This window comes from Rattus norvegicus, chromosome 3 (assembly GCF_021556685.1).
Source record: "Rattus norvegicus strain SHRSP/BbbUtx chromosome 3, alternate assembly SHRSP_T2T, whole genome shotgun sequence".
NCBI classification, from domain to species: Eukaryota; Metazoa; Chordata; class Mammalia; order Rodentia; family Muridae; genus Rattus; species Rattus norvegicus.
In genome coordinates, this window is record NC_141536.1 from 36,790,216 (window position 1) to 36,807,498 (window position 17,283).

The 17,283-nt window shown below is 44.7% G+C and overlaps 1 protein-coding gene across 12 annotated transcripts in view; it reads left to right on the plus strand.

Moving 5' to 3' along the window:
• The window catches only part of Fmnl2 (formin-like 2), a 275,441-nt gene that overhangs the window by 240,276 nt on the left and 17,882 nt on the right, over nucleotides 1-17,283 (plus strand). For 7 of the 12 annotated variants that reach the window (XM_087655121.1, XM_087655119.1, XM_087655122.1 and 4 more), the window contains 7 exons: nucleotides 2,580-2,690; nucleotides 4,680-4,829; nucleotides 6,453-6,554; nucleotides 8,337-8,649; nucleotides 9,265-9,471; nucleotides 14,838-14,962; nucleotides 16,203-16,405. In XM_087655121.1, coding sequence (XP_087511247.1) covers nucleotides 2,580-2,690; nucleotides 4,680-4,829; nucleotides 6,453-6,554; nucleotides 8,337-8,649; nucleotides 9,265-9,471; nucleotides 14,838-14,962; nucleotides 16,203-16,405 — 1,211 coding nt within the window. Of the gene's footprint in view, nucleotides 1-2,579; nucleotides 2,691-4,679; nucleotides 4,830-6,452; nucleotides 6,555-8,336; nucleotides 8,650-9,264; nucleotides 9,472-13,199; nucleotides 13,221-14,837; nucleotides 14,963-16,202; nucleotides 16,406-17,283 lie in introns of all 12 variants that reach the window. The other 5 variants (XM_087655116.1, XM_087655115.1, XM_087655118.1 and 2 more) reach the window with 1 other exon arrangement.

The following is a 17,283-nucleotide window of genomic DNA, read 5'->3' on the forward strand; positions in this document are numbered from 1 at the left end:
TATTTTTCTCCAGAAAATGCGGCTTTTGATAAACTTCCTTGGGAATTCCATTAGATTTTCCAGCTTCCCAAATAATATATTCATTATATTAAACAGTGTAAATTTCTTCACAATTATAATATTTTTGTGACTTTTTTTTAAGTAGGTAAGAACTCAGAACAAACAAACAACAATAAAAGCCCAAAACAACCTGACGAGATTTTCTTTTGAAGATTTTTATTTATTTTATGTATGAGTACACTGTAGCTGTCTTCAGACACACCAAAAGAGGGCATCAGATCCCATTATAGATGGTTGTGAGCCACAGTGTGGTTTCTGGAAATTGAATTTAGGACTACTAGAAGAACAGTCAGTGCTTTTAACCACTAACCTATTTAACCATCTCTGTAGCCTAACAAGATTTCTTTTTTTAAAGTTTATTTAACTAGAGAACCTAAACAAAATTTTCAGAAACTTCAGTGGGGGGAGGTGTCCCTTTTTCATTAAGAGAATTTATGCATCTTCCAAAGCTATCCAGTACATACCTGTTCTAGTTTCATGTGTCGTGTAATAATATAACCTGACAAAAAGCAGCTAGAGAAGAATGTGGTTTATGTGACTTGCAATTCCAGGTTATACGCTATTATTGTAGGGAAGTCACCACCTCAGAATCGTGAGACAGTTGACCATCGTATCACATCTGCAGTAGAGCAAGAATGAATGCTTGCTTTCTTATTTGCTGGCTTGTTTTCAGATTGACTTCACTCATATATAGTTCTAGACCCCTGTCTAGGGAATGGTACCACCTACAGTGGACTGCATCTTCCCATATCAGTTAGTTAAAACAATTCTCCATTGTACATAGACTCATTAAGACTTTCTTCTTAGGTGATTCTAGATAGTGTCAAGTTGAAAATTAGAATTAATCACCTGAGTAACCTATAATTTAAAAAGAATTAATTCAATAAAAAAAAGCTAAAAGAAATAGGGGGCCTGGGAATCAAGCTCAGGAGTCAAGGACTTGCCCAATTTCAGTGCCTAAGACTGAGTTTGATTCTAAGCCCTTGGGAGGGAAGGAGGGGGGGGACATGGGTAGAGGGGTGGGGTTTTCCAGGCTGTGAATCTGGATCCCTGATTATTTTCCCTTCTTCTCAAAGCCTCTGCTGGAGCACTCATAGAAGGCAAACATGAGTAAGACATTGTTCCCATCAATAGATGGGCATTGTTGAAAACACTATGGGTCTGTTGAAGTTCATTCCATTATTTATTAAACTGAGGACTGACTTTTTTTTCCCTCTGAGACAAGTCTTAGGGCCAATCTTTGGGAAAAGGCACTACAGCCATGAACTAGCAGTTAGGAAATCCACAGAGGGATGGTGGGAAAGATTAGTTACTATCTTTTGGTAGGATAGAGCTCAAAGTGAATTTTCGAAGTAATTACCTTGTCGTGACGTTCTACATTGTGTGGCTATTACTCCTCTTGGCACCAAGTTTCCTATTTTATATGGTCTGTATCTCTGTGGTAATTTGTACTTTGCTCTATATATCTGTATGTCAGAACAGCTTTCTTGATATTACATTTGCATACATCTACTTCACCCATGGACGTGTATGATTTGATGTGTGTTAACCATTCACAGTTTAGTTATAACCACATCCATCCCCTGAAGAATTCCTAGAGTCCTGGAGACATGGCTCAGTGGTTAAGAGCACTGACCATTCTCCGCAGAGGTTCTGAGTTCCGTTCCCAGAAACCACATGGTGGCTCACAACCATCTGTAATGGGATCTGATGCCCTCTTCTGGTGTGTCTGAAGACAGAGACAGTGTCCTCACATATGTAAATAAATCTTTAAAAAAAATAATAAAAGAATCCCCCTGCTATTAAAAGCTGTTTCCCATGTGCTCTATCCTTCAGCCCTAAGGTATGTCTATAGGTTGGGGTGTTCTGCACATTGGAGATGAGTAGAGTCATACAATGTTTGGTCCTTTTTCACAGGCACGGTTTTCACTTTCCACGTCATTCCCAGACTCATCCATGCCACAACATGCAGCAGTACTTCAGTGTCACAGAATGGTTACCTCATTCTGTTTGTCCATCCAGTGATGGACACTGGGTATTGTTCCATAGTTAGGTGGTGTATGTGGTATTATAAATATCTGTGTACAATATTTTTTGTGGCCACGTTTCTTTATTTCTCTTAGTAACGTAGTTGCATTCCTATGGCAGACAGCAAACATGGTGCTTAACATTTTGAGTAACTGGTGTTTTCAAAGTGACTGTATCATTTTATAGTCTCACAAGCAATGGGGGGAGGGTCAGGTTTCTCTATATCTTTGCCAATATCACATATATATATATATATATATTTCTTACATTATAGTCATTCTAAGTGACCATGAAGTGGTGTCTAGTTGTGGTGCCTGTTTGATTTCTTTAATGAAAAATTATAATTTTTTTTTTCTTGAAGATTTAGTGACATTAAGGGCGAAAAGGGAATTGGTGTGGACTAAGACTTGTGGAACGAGGCACCTACTCTGGACATGCTTTTGAGAGAAAGCACGTGGAGTCATTTTAACCCCTTGAAAATTTCATTTCAGGTGGCCTCTATGCAGTTTATTAATATTGTAGTCCATTCGGTAGAAGACATGAACTTCAGAGTTCATCTCCAATATGAATTTACCAAATTAGGCCTGGATGAATACTTGGATGTAAGTACCTTTTTTGGTGTCATTTTAAGAGTGGATTTATTGCCTCTTCTCAGAGGTTCGTTTCTTTAGTAACTAGAGAATGCCTAAAGAGTTTTGTGGTCTCACAGTTGCCATGTAAGTTACAGGGAACCAATTTGAATGATGGAGTTTGCCAGCAAAGCTGGACTATTTACAGAATTCCTGGGACATCTGGGGGGTCTACTGCCTGCAGCCCTTTGTTACTGGAGTCAGACATTTCCGGGAGCATTGTCTCAGCCTTCCTTCGCTTTTGAACTCTGTCTGGGTCAAGTCTTGTGGCATCCTTCATCAACACTGAAGAACAGTTTTTATTTGGGGCAGCCTTGGGACCCAGGCAACATCCAGCCAAGACTGTTGGTGAATGAGTTCATGTTTAGAGCATTGAGAAGTAATGAGGAAATGACACTTCCTCCTGATGCTGTTAATTCTGTTTAAAGCACTTGTTGCTTTTGGACACGTGTCTGCACTTCTTGAGAGAAAGAAGACTTAGTTTCTTTTTCTCCCTGCCACACAGAAGTGCCCAGCCAGTTCCCTGAAGACTTTAATAAAGAAACAGAAAGTGTTTGTGGTACTCACAGATGTGCTCCCCCTCTGTCACTGGGAATCTTATGCTTTCCCTTTCCTTTGAGTGGTGCAGTTGAAGTCCCGGTGGTAGGCCATGGATGGCTGATGTAGATTTCAGGGATTTCCAGAGTTCACTTGCCCATGTTTGTTAGGCATGAACCCAGGAAACCACACACCTTGCACCCACCTTATTGGAGGGTAGAATACGTTGATGCTGACCCCTGTGCACACCTCTGGCAATGCTTTGGGGCTGAGATTTGTCTTCTTCATGCACCTCACAGATGGCAGGATGTGAATGAAGATCTGGAGTGCAAGTTCTCATTTCTGGTGGAGGTTCAGTCTGCTTTGGGCTGTAGGTTGTCACAGCAGCTAGTGACATTGGTGCACGTCCAGTAGTTGCAGCCAACCTTGGGAAAGTCCCTTATCACTGCTCCTCTGTTGCCCTCTTGTTTTCAGCTCTAGATTCATATTTCTTTCTTTCTTTTTTGACTTTTAAAGTAAGACGGAATATACTCGGGTTAAAGTAATTTAAACTGTTAAATTAAACCTAAGAGAAGTGCTTTTCTTAAGAAATCATGTAATCTAAAATTTCTCTTAAAAATTCCACACCCTGTCCAACCCTTCGTTAGTTATGTTATGTTGGGTCTGGACCCTGATGGATAGAAGTCATTAGAAGAACACCATTCTATGCATCTGATAATATACGTTTTCTGTATACAAAGACAGCCTTCTTTGCAAATGATCGTTCATATGTTCATTCACTTATTGGCATCATCCGTATTCTGACTTTAGAGTCCCCAGAGAAAGTCATAAGGTGGGACTCTCATGGGGAAGAGTCACTGATTTCTTAAGCCTCTGGCGTCACCTGAGAAACTGCTTCCTCAGTCACTCTGGTATCCTTGGGCTAGGATATAAGGGAACTGGAGGACCCTTTCTGATTCATGCGTTGGGGAGCTTTGAGCTGTTCATTCAAGGCACTGTCTTGGGAAAGGAATCATATAGGAAGAGTTCTGGCAATGTGTACTAAAGCTGAGTGTGTGTACAATCCATGGCTCCGAGCTAACTCTGTTTGGCTCCTAGCCACTCTCACCTCTGCCTAGATGCCCCTTAGATTTCACAGGGCGTGTAATTATTCCATCTCAAACCCTCTTTTGTAATGTCTGGTTTACTTATATAAAAATAGTCTAGAATGTCAAGTATTTGAGGACAGTGACTCCCTTCCCACCCTTGGTGTGTGTCTATATGTAAATTGGAAACAGTAGGGTCATACCTTGGTCATACAGAGGATGCGTTAAACTCTTGTGGGGAACTGTAGGCTACTTGTAACAGATTATGTAGAGGGTTGGGAAATTGTGTCCTACGTCCACAGATAATTCATCCTACCTTCTCTGGAATCTTTGTGTTTAGAAGCTGAAACACACAGAAAGTGACAAGCTGCAAGTACAGATCCAGGCTTACCTGGACAACGTGTTCGACGTGGGAGCTCTGTTGGAAGATGCTGAAACCAAGAATGCTGCCTTGGAGCGGGTGGAGGAACTGGAAGAAAACATCTCTCATGTAACTGCATCTCAGAGAGGGAAATGCACTGGGGACCAGAGTGGGCTAATGCTAGCTTTTGTGATAGGAAGTGAAAGGATTTGGAGTGGAGGAATGAGCAGAACTCAAGTCATCTAGCTCTTGACTGGTCTCTACTTACCTTCCTGTTCCATTTCTCCCAAGTCACACACTGGCAGCCCTCGTGGCCAACACAGAACAGGAAGGTTGACAGTGTAAGACATAGAAATGAAGAGAGGGACTGTGGCCTCAGGAAGGAGTCTCTGACGATGACCCACCTTCTCAAAGTGCCATCAGAGTCTGTGGGATAGGACTGTCATGTCTCACAAATCTCTGTGCTCCTGTCTAAGCCCTGCCTGAGCTTCTGCTCAGGTCCATAGCAACTGTAGACGTTTTATGGAAAATCACTGAGCTTTGTCAACTGTGGTCTTCTCTGAAGAATCATGTCTGCTCAGTGCCCTGATCTTCTTTAAGGGAAGTTTGTTAACCACAAAGAGGTTAATATTAACCTAGAGGCTTTGAGATATTCCCATATTTCCTATTGAAGAGTAAATGGAGAACAATAGTTTTCAAAAACCCATGCCTTGTGAGGGCTAAGTTCTTTTCACCGTTGCCCAGTGGTGAGCCTGGGGCCTTGTGCATGTGAGGACAGTACTGTACCCACTGAGGTCTTGAAAACAAACTTCCCGTCTTGATTGGATTGATTGGAATTGTCCTTTACTGTGCAGAGAATTGTCTCTATTTGTAGGAATAGTATTTCTCTCTCAGCAGAGTGGCTTTGTTTCCCACCACACTTTATTTTAGAGTATCACATAGGTTAATTTCACCCCTTATCACTGTGAAAACAGGGCTCCCATGGCTTATATTAAAACAAGTTGGTAAGCCCAAAGCCGCCCCTTTGAGAAGCTTTGCGTTGACTTCATTGGCATCTTCTCAGAGGAGTTTACAGGGTCCACTGTTTCCTTTAAACGTTTTGTTTTCTTTTTCCTCTTCTCTCTCTGAAATTACACTCTTAACTTGTAAATATCTAATCCCCTGTCTTGCCTCAGTGGATGTCTTTGCCTATTATTATGTCCAAAGGGAAGTCAGAAGTTTCTTGATTGTAGAACTTTATATGAAAACTAGCTCCCTTCCTCCCCTCATCCCTCTCAACCAGCACTGCATAGCCTTTCTGTATTGATTTTTATAAAAATAACCATTACTGGGTAGTTTGGGCTGAAGAAAGCCACAGTTCTTTGTGTAGCTGACTAAAATGGTACAGCCATGTTTTCCAGATCAACAATTTTCAGAAGCTCTTTGGGCTTGGGAAGGTGGCCTTGCGCTCTCCTTTACTTTAATTTGTCCTACACTTAGCTCCAGGACAGGAGAGAGGTATGATTGTATATGTTCAAACACTGAAAGGCTGCTGTGTTTTATACATGCCACATATACATCATTTATTCCTGAGAGAAACAAATATGTGTTCAGAACCATAGCATAAAAATTAATGTTTCCAGAAATTAACTTTTGGAATATATGCAAGACTCTCGTGGGTGCCAGGCTGACTAGGATATATGATTCTGAGGACCAAGGACCCGATCAGAATGATCTGTGTTGTGACTCTGTTTCCTCGTCACAATTTCACAGTTGTCTGAAAAGCTGCAGGACACGGAGAATGAAGCCATGTCCAAGATTGTGGAACTGGAAAAGCAACTCATGCAGAGGAATAAGGAACTGGATGTCGTCCGGGTAAGTGTGCTGGCAGCATCCATCCCGATGTGTACGGCCTGGCATTCAGTGCGCTCTAGTTTAAGGCTGGTCCAGTGCAGAGAACGTTCACTTCAGAGGAATGCATTGAAGCCGTGTATCTACTGCAACCATTTCAGAGGTGTTTCTCAAAAGTACTCATACTGTACGTGTACACGCGTGTACGCAGTCTTAAACTCCAGCTTCGGTATTTCTTTACCACAGATTTTTGGGAGCAACAATGGCTTCCTATCTGGGAGAGACTGAGTTGACTCTGTGGATTCTCCATGTGGTTGTAAACAGAAACAAAGCACAAATTTAATTCTCCCTGCTTATTTTTTTTTATTAGAACTTGGGCCTCCTTGATCGTATGTGTTTACTTTTACTCAAAACCAGATTTGAGGGTTGCTATGGAAACAGCCCACAGCACAGGTTAGACCTAAAGATATTTCCCACAATCCAATGCATTTCCTTATCATCTAATCCCAGGCATTTTGTTTCACCTTATGTGTCAGGCACAGTTATGGAGGTTCAAACCATCTGCGTACTTGGAACTGTTCAGAACATAAGGCCAATAGGCCTGGAGGGCTGTCAGGCACATGGCTTGCTTTTGCACCAGCAGCTGATGTGACGGCACATTTTCTGTGATGGTTTTCATGTGCTGTTTTGAGATTCTGACACATCCTACAGTTAGCTCTGTGATACGTGTTTCCTGGCACGCCATCAGTACAGAGTTGTAGCATATGGACTCCATTCAAGTCCAGACACTTAGGTTACAAATGATGGACAGGGGGTAAGAAAGAATGTTCCCTTCCTGTTGGGGGTCTGAGGTGAGAGAGAACTTGTGCAGGTCCCAGACAGTAAGTTCAGTTCCACACAGCCATTCACACCAGAATATCCGTGGACTCCGAATAGATGCCCCCAGGGCGGCCTTTGAATCGAATTTTAACTTGCTATGAACTATAAACTTAGAGAAAGATAAGTAACTCATGGCGGGAAACTTTGGTTTTTTTTTAAATGCATCACCAAAAGGAAAATGCTCCAGCAATCGCCATCCTGAGCTCCATTAAAGAGCTTTCCTAAGGGCCAGAGAAATCAGCTATGCCGCCAGCGTCTGGCCATGCGTGAGAAGGTCACTCCTGGCTTGGCAGAGCTTCTGTGCTTGCTTACTTATTATATATCTTCTGGGGATAGGGTCCCAGTATGTATGTATCCCTGGCTGGCCTGAAAATCACTGCCCAGACCAACTAGGCCTCAAACCCACAGACATCACCTGCCTCTGCCTCCCCAGTCCTAGGATTAAAGGTGTACATCACCACAGCCAGCCTTTGTAGAGGTTTTTATCCGTTGTCTGATTTCTACTAAAGTCTGATTTAGGGGCTTTTAGTCTCTTGTTAGTCAGTGTCTATCTGGGAGTTACAGATACATTTTATTTTATGATTAGTAAAGGAAAGCATGCTGAACCACCAGGCTACCCATGCGATGTTTCAAATTCAGTTTGTGGATAAAGTCATCTCTGTTCTGTTCTCTTTCGCCTAAGGGCAAAGTGGCGTTAGTTCCACTAATTAGGTAGAAAGTTCTTCCTTAACACTATCCAATGCTCGAGTACATTGCATGCATTACCAGCTCAACTGATAATTACTCACTCAGACTCTCTATGTTCTGACTGAATCCCTACCGTGTGTTCTCTCTCCAACTGTTTCCCTCAGTTAGCTCACTCAGGGTCACCTGGGAATGTTCTATGAAGCCAGTGTCCTGAACATGAACATGACCTTTTTCTTCCAGGAAATCTACAAAGACGCAAACACCCAAGTTCACACATTAAGAAAAATGGTCAAAGAAAAGGAAGAAGCCATTCAAAGACAGTCTACCCTGGAAAAAAAGATTCACGAACTGGAGAAACAAGGGACCATCAAAATTCAGAAGAAAGGGGACGGGGACATTGCCATACTGCCGGTTGTGGCCTCTGGCACGTTACCCATGGGGTCAGACCTAGCAGGGGGTAACTATGTGGGACCAGTTCCAGGGGCCGCCTCCTCAGGACCCTCAGTCCCTCCTCCCCCACCACTACCTCCGTCATCAGACACACCTGAAGCAGGTAAGATGCCTGGGGGGAGGGGTGGAGCTCCCCAGTGCTTCATAAGCACTTTCCCTTTTCTTAAGAAAGGTGCCATTTTGAGGAGCTGGAGAAATGGCTTAGTGGTTAAGAGCATTTACCGCTCTTCTAGACACCTGAGTATCTCCCAGCACTCATAGAGCATGTCTCACAACGACCTATGATGCCACCTCCAGAGGATCTGTCCTTGCCTCTGGCATCTGTAGGCACCATACTCACGTACACATCCTCGCACACACGAGATGCCATAGATTAAAACAAAAGTTGCATTCTGAGAATGATGTTGTGAATCTTGATGTCACTTATGCTATGACATTTCCTGGGTTCTCAGTAAGGAAATGTTACTGTTGCGTTTTGTTTTCTTGGGCCTTTTTACTTCATTTAAAAATTGTATTTGTTTGTTCTGCTTAGCGATGTGTATATGTGAGTGTATACCGAGGTGTGCTCGTAGAGATCAGAGTGACCTTTGCAGAGTCAGTTCTGGTCCCACTTTCATGTGGGTTCCCAGGATCTAACTAGCGTTACCTGACGAGCCATTTGGCCAGCCCAGTTTTCTCATGCCTTATGTGCACATGACATTTTGTTCTTTTTTTCCAGCTCAAAATGGACCAGCATCACCACCTATGTCCCCACCTCCTCCCCCACCCCCTCCACCCCCTCCCCCACCCCCTCCGCCCCCTCCACTCCCAGGTCCTGCAGCTGAGACTGTGCCAGCTCCTCCTCTGCCACCACCCCCACCTCCCTCTGCACCCCCGTTGCCTGGGACTTCTTCACCTACAGTAGTTTTCAACTCAGGATTAGCAGGTGAGAACCGGGATGGAAATGGAGGTCCTGGCTTGTGAAACCCTGACTTCTGTCTGTCTGGAGAGCTAGAACTGCTCTTTCTCATCTGTACACGTCCCTCTGAAGGACATACTGCTAATGTAGCCGGTGAAGGGAAAACTGTCCTTCATGAGAGAGGAGTATTTGTCACACTCGTCCTAGCAGTTCTGACCTTGTCACCTAGTATTTCCACTGTCTTTACCTAGAGTGGCCAGAGCTCTGGACTGGGTGCTAATAGTGAGCGTTACTCTAGTCTAAGTTATCGGGAGTGTCATCTGTGGAGGAGACCATGTCATTGAGTTATTACCTGGTGCAGGGTGCATGTCTTCTGAGCATTTGTAGGCGTCAGGATTTGCCAGCGTGGTTTTAGGCTTCAAGGGGAAAGGGAACAACAGCAATTTCTTCTTCTCCTTTTTTTTTTTTTTTTTTAAATGATTTGAAAAGCTTCCAAATAATTCATGTTCTCTTGCTCATCAGGAGGTAAGGGTGTGCCCTACCTTACTGGAAGTAAAAGGGAGGCAGGAGAGGGAGAGGAAGGGGATTATTCCAAAGCCTTGAAGTAACTTACTATTTTTGAGTCTCGGAAGGGAAATTTTACTCTTTAGTACTGAGCCATTTCAGAGTGTCGCTGAGAGTTTGGAGTTGTTTGTTCTGAGGTCCCGTCCTGTGACAGTGGGTAGCACTGCCCTGAGGTTACCACCTGTGCTCTGGGGATCTCTGCTCTGAGCTGCCTGTCCTGTGCTACTGAGTAACTGCATTGAGGATGGGACCCTTTGATACTGGGTAGCTTTTTCCGTCATCATGGGTAACCCTGCTTGGAGGTAGCAATCCCTGTGATACTAAGTAACTCCCCTCTGAGGTGGCTGTCACTAAGTAACTCCCCTCTGAGGTGGCTGTCACTAAGTAACTCCCCTCTGAGGTGGCTGTCATGTTGAGTTTCTGCTCTGAGGCTGCCATCCTGTGACAGCAGACGGCTCTGCTACTGGGAGGCTTTCCCAGTGATACTGTATGGCCGTCTTAGTTTGCTTTTGGTTATTGCTGTGATAAACACCCTACACAATGCAACTTCGAAAGGGAAGGGTTTATTTTAGCTTAGAGTTTGCCATGGAGAGAAATTAGGGCAGGATCTCAAGGCAGGAAGCTGGAGGCAGGAACCGATGCAGAGGCCAGGGAGACATGCTGCTTACTGGCTTGCTCCCCATCGTTTGCTTGGTCTGCTTTCTTATACAAGGACCTAGGGGTGGCATAGCTCAAAATGAGCGGGAACCTCTTACATCAATCAGTAATCAGTAAATTGCCTTACATCTCGCTTACAGGTCAACGGAGGCGTTTTCTCATTTGATGCTTCTTCTACCAAGATAACTCTTAACCTCTGTCTAGTTGACAATAGCAAACAAACAGACAAACAAACAGACAAACAAGCGAAAAAAGGAACCAATACACTAGCACTGCTCAGAAGTTGCGACTCTGGATTACTGGGTAGCTCTGCTCTGGGGTGGCTGTCTGCTGCTGTGACACTAGGTAGCACTGTTCAGGAACTCCCTCAGTTACTGGGAGCTGCTGCCTTCTAGTTTAGCAGTTCTCACCTTGTATATCACGACCTCTTTGGGGGGAGTTGAACGGCCCTTTCACAGCGGCCACTTGTCAGATATCCTGCAGATTAGGTATTTACACTATGATTCATAACTAGAAAGTAGCAGTGAACAAATCGTATGGTTGGTGGATCACCACAATGTGAGGTGCTGTATTAAAGGGTCACAGCGTTAGGAAGGTTGAGAATCCCTGCTCTGGTTCCAAGGCTGTGGTGGTTTCTAGTCTGAAGGATGGATAGTCTTTACTATAAAGATTTCTTCTTCTCCTCAGTCCCTCCATGGGTTTCCTCAGCAGCTTTTTCTGCCCGCCCCCTCCCCACCCCTCCTCATCAGGGATAATTTCTCCAAGTGACTACAACCCTTTCAGCCATCCAAAAGTTTCTTGAAGCAGATTTGCCCACCTCAGATTCTGCTCTAGCAGTGACATCTGTAAAATTATCAAGGATACCATGGTAAATTTGTGGCTTATTTTTACCCTTCAAGATCTTCCATGTTGACCACTTTCTTCTAGAACTTTTATTGCTTCCGAAGAGGAAAGGTGGAGGAGAGTCATCACGGAGCAATTGGATTCTGAATGTAAATAACAGGCGTCTTACCGTCTCTGGGTCTCTGCTCTGTCACCAGGCTGTTCCTGGTGGCCGAATGTGGAGGCCATCATTGTCTCGTGCACACAGGTCACTGACTAAGCTTTCCTTGTAGCTCCGGGTGAGCATTCTCTGTGAGATATGTCTACCATGCCTCGCCTGGTGCTGCTTCTCTCTCCATCGCAAAAGCTAACCTGTGGTTCAGCATCCGCATGCATTCACAGGAGCTGAAGTAGAGCTCAGACTTTGGCAGGGAAATGGGCGGAGGCTGCAAGTCCAAAGTGCCTTTCTTCTGGACAGCCATACACCTTTTTGTTTTGTTTTGCATTAAGCCTTTGCAGCTACTCCATTTTTAGCTTTGTTAGCTCTAGGGTGAGCTCAGCTGATTACGGCTAAGCTCAGGACCCTCATGGGTCTCCATGGTTCTCCTGCACAGTAGAGCACCATAGGTGGGATTGAAGAAGTCCTCTTTATCTCATCGACTGTCTGCCAATAGTTATAAGATGTAGCCTGTTTTATAAAATTAAAAAGGCCCAAGTGTTTCATAATTTGGGATTAGGCATTTTCTCCAAGGCCTCTGATCTCCATTTTATTTGGCCTTAATTTGGCTTCTAGTTCAGAGTAACTGAAGCTGATTTTGTGAAATATTCTTCCTGTATGTCCAGTGGTTTTGTCTCTGGAATCCAGAGGCCTGAGAGAATCCAGATACCTCGGTAGAGGTAAGAGACAGCACTGAGGGGCTATGCCCATTACTTCCTGGAAGTCCCTTAGTCCGTAGGCCCACAGTGACAGGCTACCTATCCATCTCGGCAGTGGACAAGAGAGGACACAGCAGGGAGTCAGGAGAAAGTCCTCATAGTGTGCCTCTAGTTGAAAGAATGCTTTGGATTTCATAAAGAAAAGTGTGACTGACGTGGTAACAGTCACTCACACCTTCAAGTAATGTATGTAAGACATCTCCAAGTCAAACGAAGCAATCTGATTCCTTTCCTGAGGTAGGTCATCTGTGGACTGAGGCATTTTTCTACTTCAGTCTTAAAATTTGTTGACTCGGGGGCGTCTTAACCGTGTGGCGCAGAGTTCTGTGATGAGCTGCTTGCTGCTGCCCTCAGGATCCTCACAGGTAGCTGCCTGTGCAGTCGGTGGCCTTTGCTTCGCTTGGAGAAGATATGCTTGAATCCTCTCGGTGTTTGACTTTGGCTGATTCTGTGTTATTAAGACCTCGTTTCCAGCCTGTGGAATAGTTAGTACAGTTCACTGTGCCTGCTGGCACCATAACAACAAAATATTCTCTTTTGTTTTGTTTTCTCTTTCTCCCTGAGAGGGGGTGAAAACACAGAAACACAAACAAAACCACACAGCGAGTTCAAAGGCAGGAGAACGGAGTTTTGGCTTTGTGCTGCCGAAGTGTGTCCACGAAGCATGGCGTTCTATGGCAAGAGTGTTGTGAACTGCTGGGCCACTTGACTCTAACTGTATCTAATCTGAATCTCCATATATTTTGTGTTTTCTGTTCTCTCTGCTTCCACAAAAGATGGGCCAATCAAGCTTTTCTGTAGGTTGCTCCTCACCGAGTGTGTTGAGTGTTTCCTGTGTGTTCTGTTGGTCACCCTGTGCCTTGACATCTCTCCACTCCATCGTGCTTTGAGCCATTGCATTTGACATTGTGTCTCCAGCTAGTCTGGGTGTTGGCTGACTGTGACTCCAGGTTTGCCCATGTGTTTCGGCACAGTTGGCTGTATCTTCCCAGGACCCCCTACTGCCTGTGGCTCTAATGTGTGGAATAACCACCCATTGAATGCTACTTTCTTGAGTTTGAGTCCTGGGGTCACAGTCTATGTCCTCGGCACCTATAGGCCCTGCCATCTGCTATACTTCATGCCTAGCTGAAGTCAGGAAAATTTCCCTTACTTGAGTTGAAAAGATACTCCCCCCCAACCTCCCTTACCACAACCCCCTGCCCTTTGGTTCAAGGGTCAGTTGGAGAAAGCCTTTGCCTACAGAGGACATTGGTTCTCCTGGGTAGTGCGGAGGAAGCGTAAGTGTGACCAGGGGTCTCACACACTGATGATAATGGGGACGAGGGTGCCATGTTCGGTGATAGAAAAGCCTGTTTTGGCAAAAGCTGTGTCTCCGTGTTGCTGCATGCTTCTGTGTGGATTGACCTGATGCTATTCCTTCTCTTTCTGTGGCCTTTGTAACTCTGGAGGAATGAGAGGCATTATCTGTATCCCTTTTCAGTAAACATCCATGGAGGCAGGGTGCTGGTCATCTCTGTTGTGTTCTAGTCCACAGCCTTCCTTAGCTTTCTCCCCACTTCCCTGCTGATAATGCGGAATAGTGAAGCTCACAGTGGGCAGGTGGGGGCTGGGACAGTGTACATAGGGGCGTATATAGCTCAGTTTGGAAAGCCTTGTTTATGATGTATAATAGCATATAGAGCGGTAAATGGTTCTCTTTTAGTTTGTATTCTCAAAATGAGAGGCGCTAATTCCCTTTAGCCCATACATAGTAGATCGCAGCCTCTCTATTTTAGTACGTTTAGCAAGTTCACTGAGGATGTCTCGATAAAGATAGCTAACTCCTATAGAAGGGGGCGCAGGGGGTTGGGGATTTAGCTCAGTGATAGGGCGTTTGCCTAGCAAGTGCAAGGCCCTGGGTTCGGTCCTCACCTCTGGAAAAAAAAAGGAGAAGGGGGCAAAGGGATGGTGGCACTCCTTTAGAAGGAGCACTATGATCTCTGCCCAGGTCCTCTGTAGTCTTCACTGTTCTCTGATGTAGGCCATGGATGCTCTTAGTCTACCTGAAATAACTCAGCAGCCAGTGTAGTCTCTATATCACGGTCACCCACCGGAATGCATAATCCTGGCTGAAGATCATTGACATTTAAAGCATACATATATATCCTAGGAGCAGGAGGTGAAGACACCAGAACTCAGGGCAGTTTCCCCTCTGTTAAATCTAGTTGCATTGTTTCATACTGTAACTTAGAAAGCACTCCAGAGTCAGGCAACCAAATGAGGACCTTGAATGGCTCTGGCCGAGTGCCACTTGTCACTTGCCGTCTTCCTCCAGCGTTAAAGTGTCATCCGCAAGGACTGTTGTCTTAATGTTCCCAGAGGTTACGAGGTTTTAGACAGGACTTAATTTCCTTATCTCTGATAACCTTCAGCTGTAAAAATTAAGAAGCCAATCAAGACGAAGTTCCGAATGCCAGTGTTCAACTGGGTTGCCCTGAAGCCCAATCAGATCAACGGCACTGTCTTCAATGAGATCGATGATGAGCGGATCCTGGAGGTACCGGTCTCCTTGCTTATAGACTGATGGTGCATGCTCACCTGCAGAGCGAGGGAGGCTGTCCTGTTGGTCGGCGAGCATCAGTGACAAAGATGTAACGTTTCTGTACTCCAGCGTGAAGAACTAGACTTGCACTGTCGAAAAATTAAGTTGGACATGATTTTAATAAGAGGAGGGTTCTAGAACTATGCCTGATCCACTAAGATAATAATTTTTAATATCTTCTGTGTTTACCACCAAATAAGTTTCACGTAACCATGCCCTTTAATTTATAAGAACATAGACAGCTCTTTTTGAAAGTGTGCGGGCTAAAGAACTCGTAACTATACTGACTATCTGGTTTCATGGATTTAGCCTGAGGTGTAGATGTCTGGGTAAATCAATTATCAAAAGCAATTGAATTGAATCGAACTGTTGAAAAGCTCTCAGGGAGAACTTTCCCTCGGGATGGAGACCCTCCAACTCCAAAGACCAGACCGAGACACCACAGGATGCAATCAGCAAGAGGATTTGGTTTATTGTCGGGATACACAGGCACAGGCACCTGCGGGCGCTTCAGTCACTCGGGGGACTGGCGCGCCCCACGGAACCAAGGATGGGCTTTTATAGGATTTTGGGGAGCAGAAGCAAGCATACAGAAGCAGATGCATGGTTACAGGGATATAATTGGTGGATTCTAATATGGCAAGGGTTTAGCCCGGGGGCAAGTTTCCTAGCTACCTTCCTGAAACATAACGGCTGACTCGGCCCCCCAAGGGTTCAGCCCGGGGGCAAGTTTCTTAGCTACCTTCTTGGAACATAACGACTGACTCGGCCCCCCACCAGGGTGTGGGACCTCTCTCGGGGCTTTTTTTCATTGTCAGGTGCTCAACCGAAGTCGTCCTGTTGCCAGGCCTTCAACCAAACACATCCTGCTTGGCAGCCGCTGTGTACTCAGTGTTCTAACCTTTCTCTGAACCAGTCATCTTAAGTACAGCCTTGTAAAATGGCGTTACTGCTGCTAAGCTGGGGTCTTTCACTGTTAGATCAGTATTTCTCTGGACCTTCACATCTAACTATGAGACAGGAGAATGCTAATAAAAACAGGAGAAGGGCAGCAAGCCATGCAGGGATAAGCACTCAGCAGTATGGAAGGCCTTTCCTTAAGGGAGTGCCTACACGGTGAGGGGTTTGCTAACGGGACAATGACTTAATTCTAACGTGCGATCCGATTTGTCAATGCTGTCCTTCTCCACCCTAGGATTTAAATGTGGACGAATTCGAGGAAATATTCAAAACAAAAGCACAAGGTCCTGCCATTGATCTTTCTTCAAGCAAGCAGAAAATAACACAGAAGGGATCAAGTAAAGTGACATTATTAGAAGCAAATCGAGCCAAAAACCTTGCCATAACCTTACGGAAAGCGGGAAAGTCCGCTGATGAGATATGTAAAGCTATTCATGTGTAAGTTTCCAGGGAACGCTGACCCTAGCAAGCTCAGCTTGAGGGAGAAAATAGGTTTACAAGTCAGCAGAGAACAGAAGCAGTGGGGCAAAACCTAAGCCCAAAGATGGAGGAATTCTTGGTACCCCCACTTTAGAGCTCTCCTTGTTCCTCCTGTGTTATTGCTTTGGAACTCAGATGTTGACACCAAAGCACTGTACCCAGAAGGTACCCAGGGCAGCAACCTGTCATTTGTCAGCTCAGAATGAGCACCTCTGGATCGGGACAGTGTTGTTGTCTTGTTCGGTCATATCTAGAGGCCTCCAGTAGTGCCCACACGAAAGAGCTGCGTGTGTAGATGGCGAGGAGAGGGGGAGATGGCAGCCTTCTCTGGAGGATCCGGAGTGCATCCACACTTGCCGAATCCACATTCGATGGCAACCATTCAATGCCAGTCGTACATGACACAGACGCAGCTCTTAGTTCAGGACAACAGGGATGCGAATTCTTAGTGCTGTCTGGTCATTTTAAACAAGGCTTTTTTTCCCCCAATTTATTTATAAATTGCACAGGAGGTAATGGTTTTGTTCACCTGTTAGAAAAATGTTTCCATCTTCTTGAGGCCAAAGTGATGTTATCGATGTTTTTGGAAATAATTTTTCATAATTTGATATTTTATAGTTTTTGACTGGTGATCTTACCTAACTCTAAGATATCATTTACTCTGATTTTGTGTCTTTAGCCAAAGATATATTCTAATATAGTTTTCTGCAATCTTTTCTGATTTTCAGTATTGAAATGTCTATACAGTCTTGTTTTTAATCTCACAAACCTTGTTTGCCATACTGAGCATAGTTTTCCTTCCTTCCTTCCTTCCTCCCTCCCTCCCTCCCTCCCTC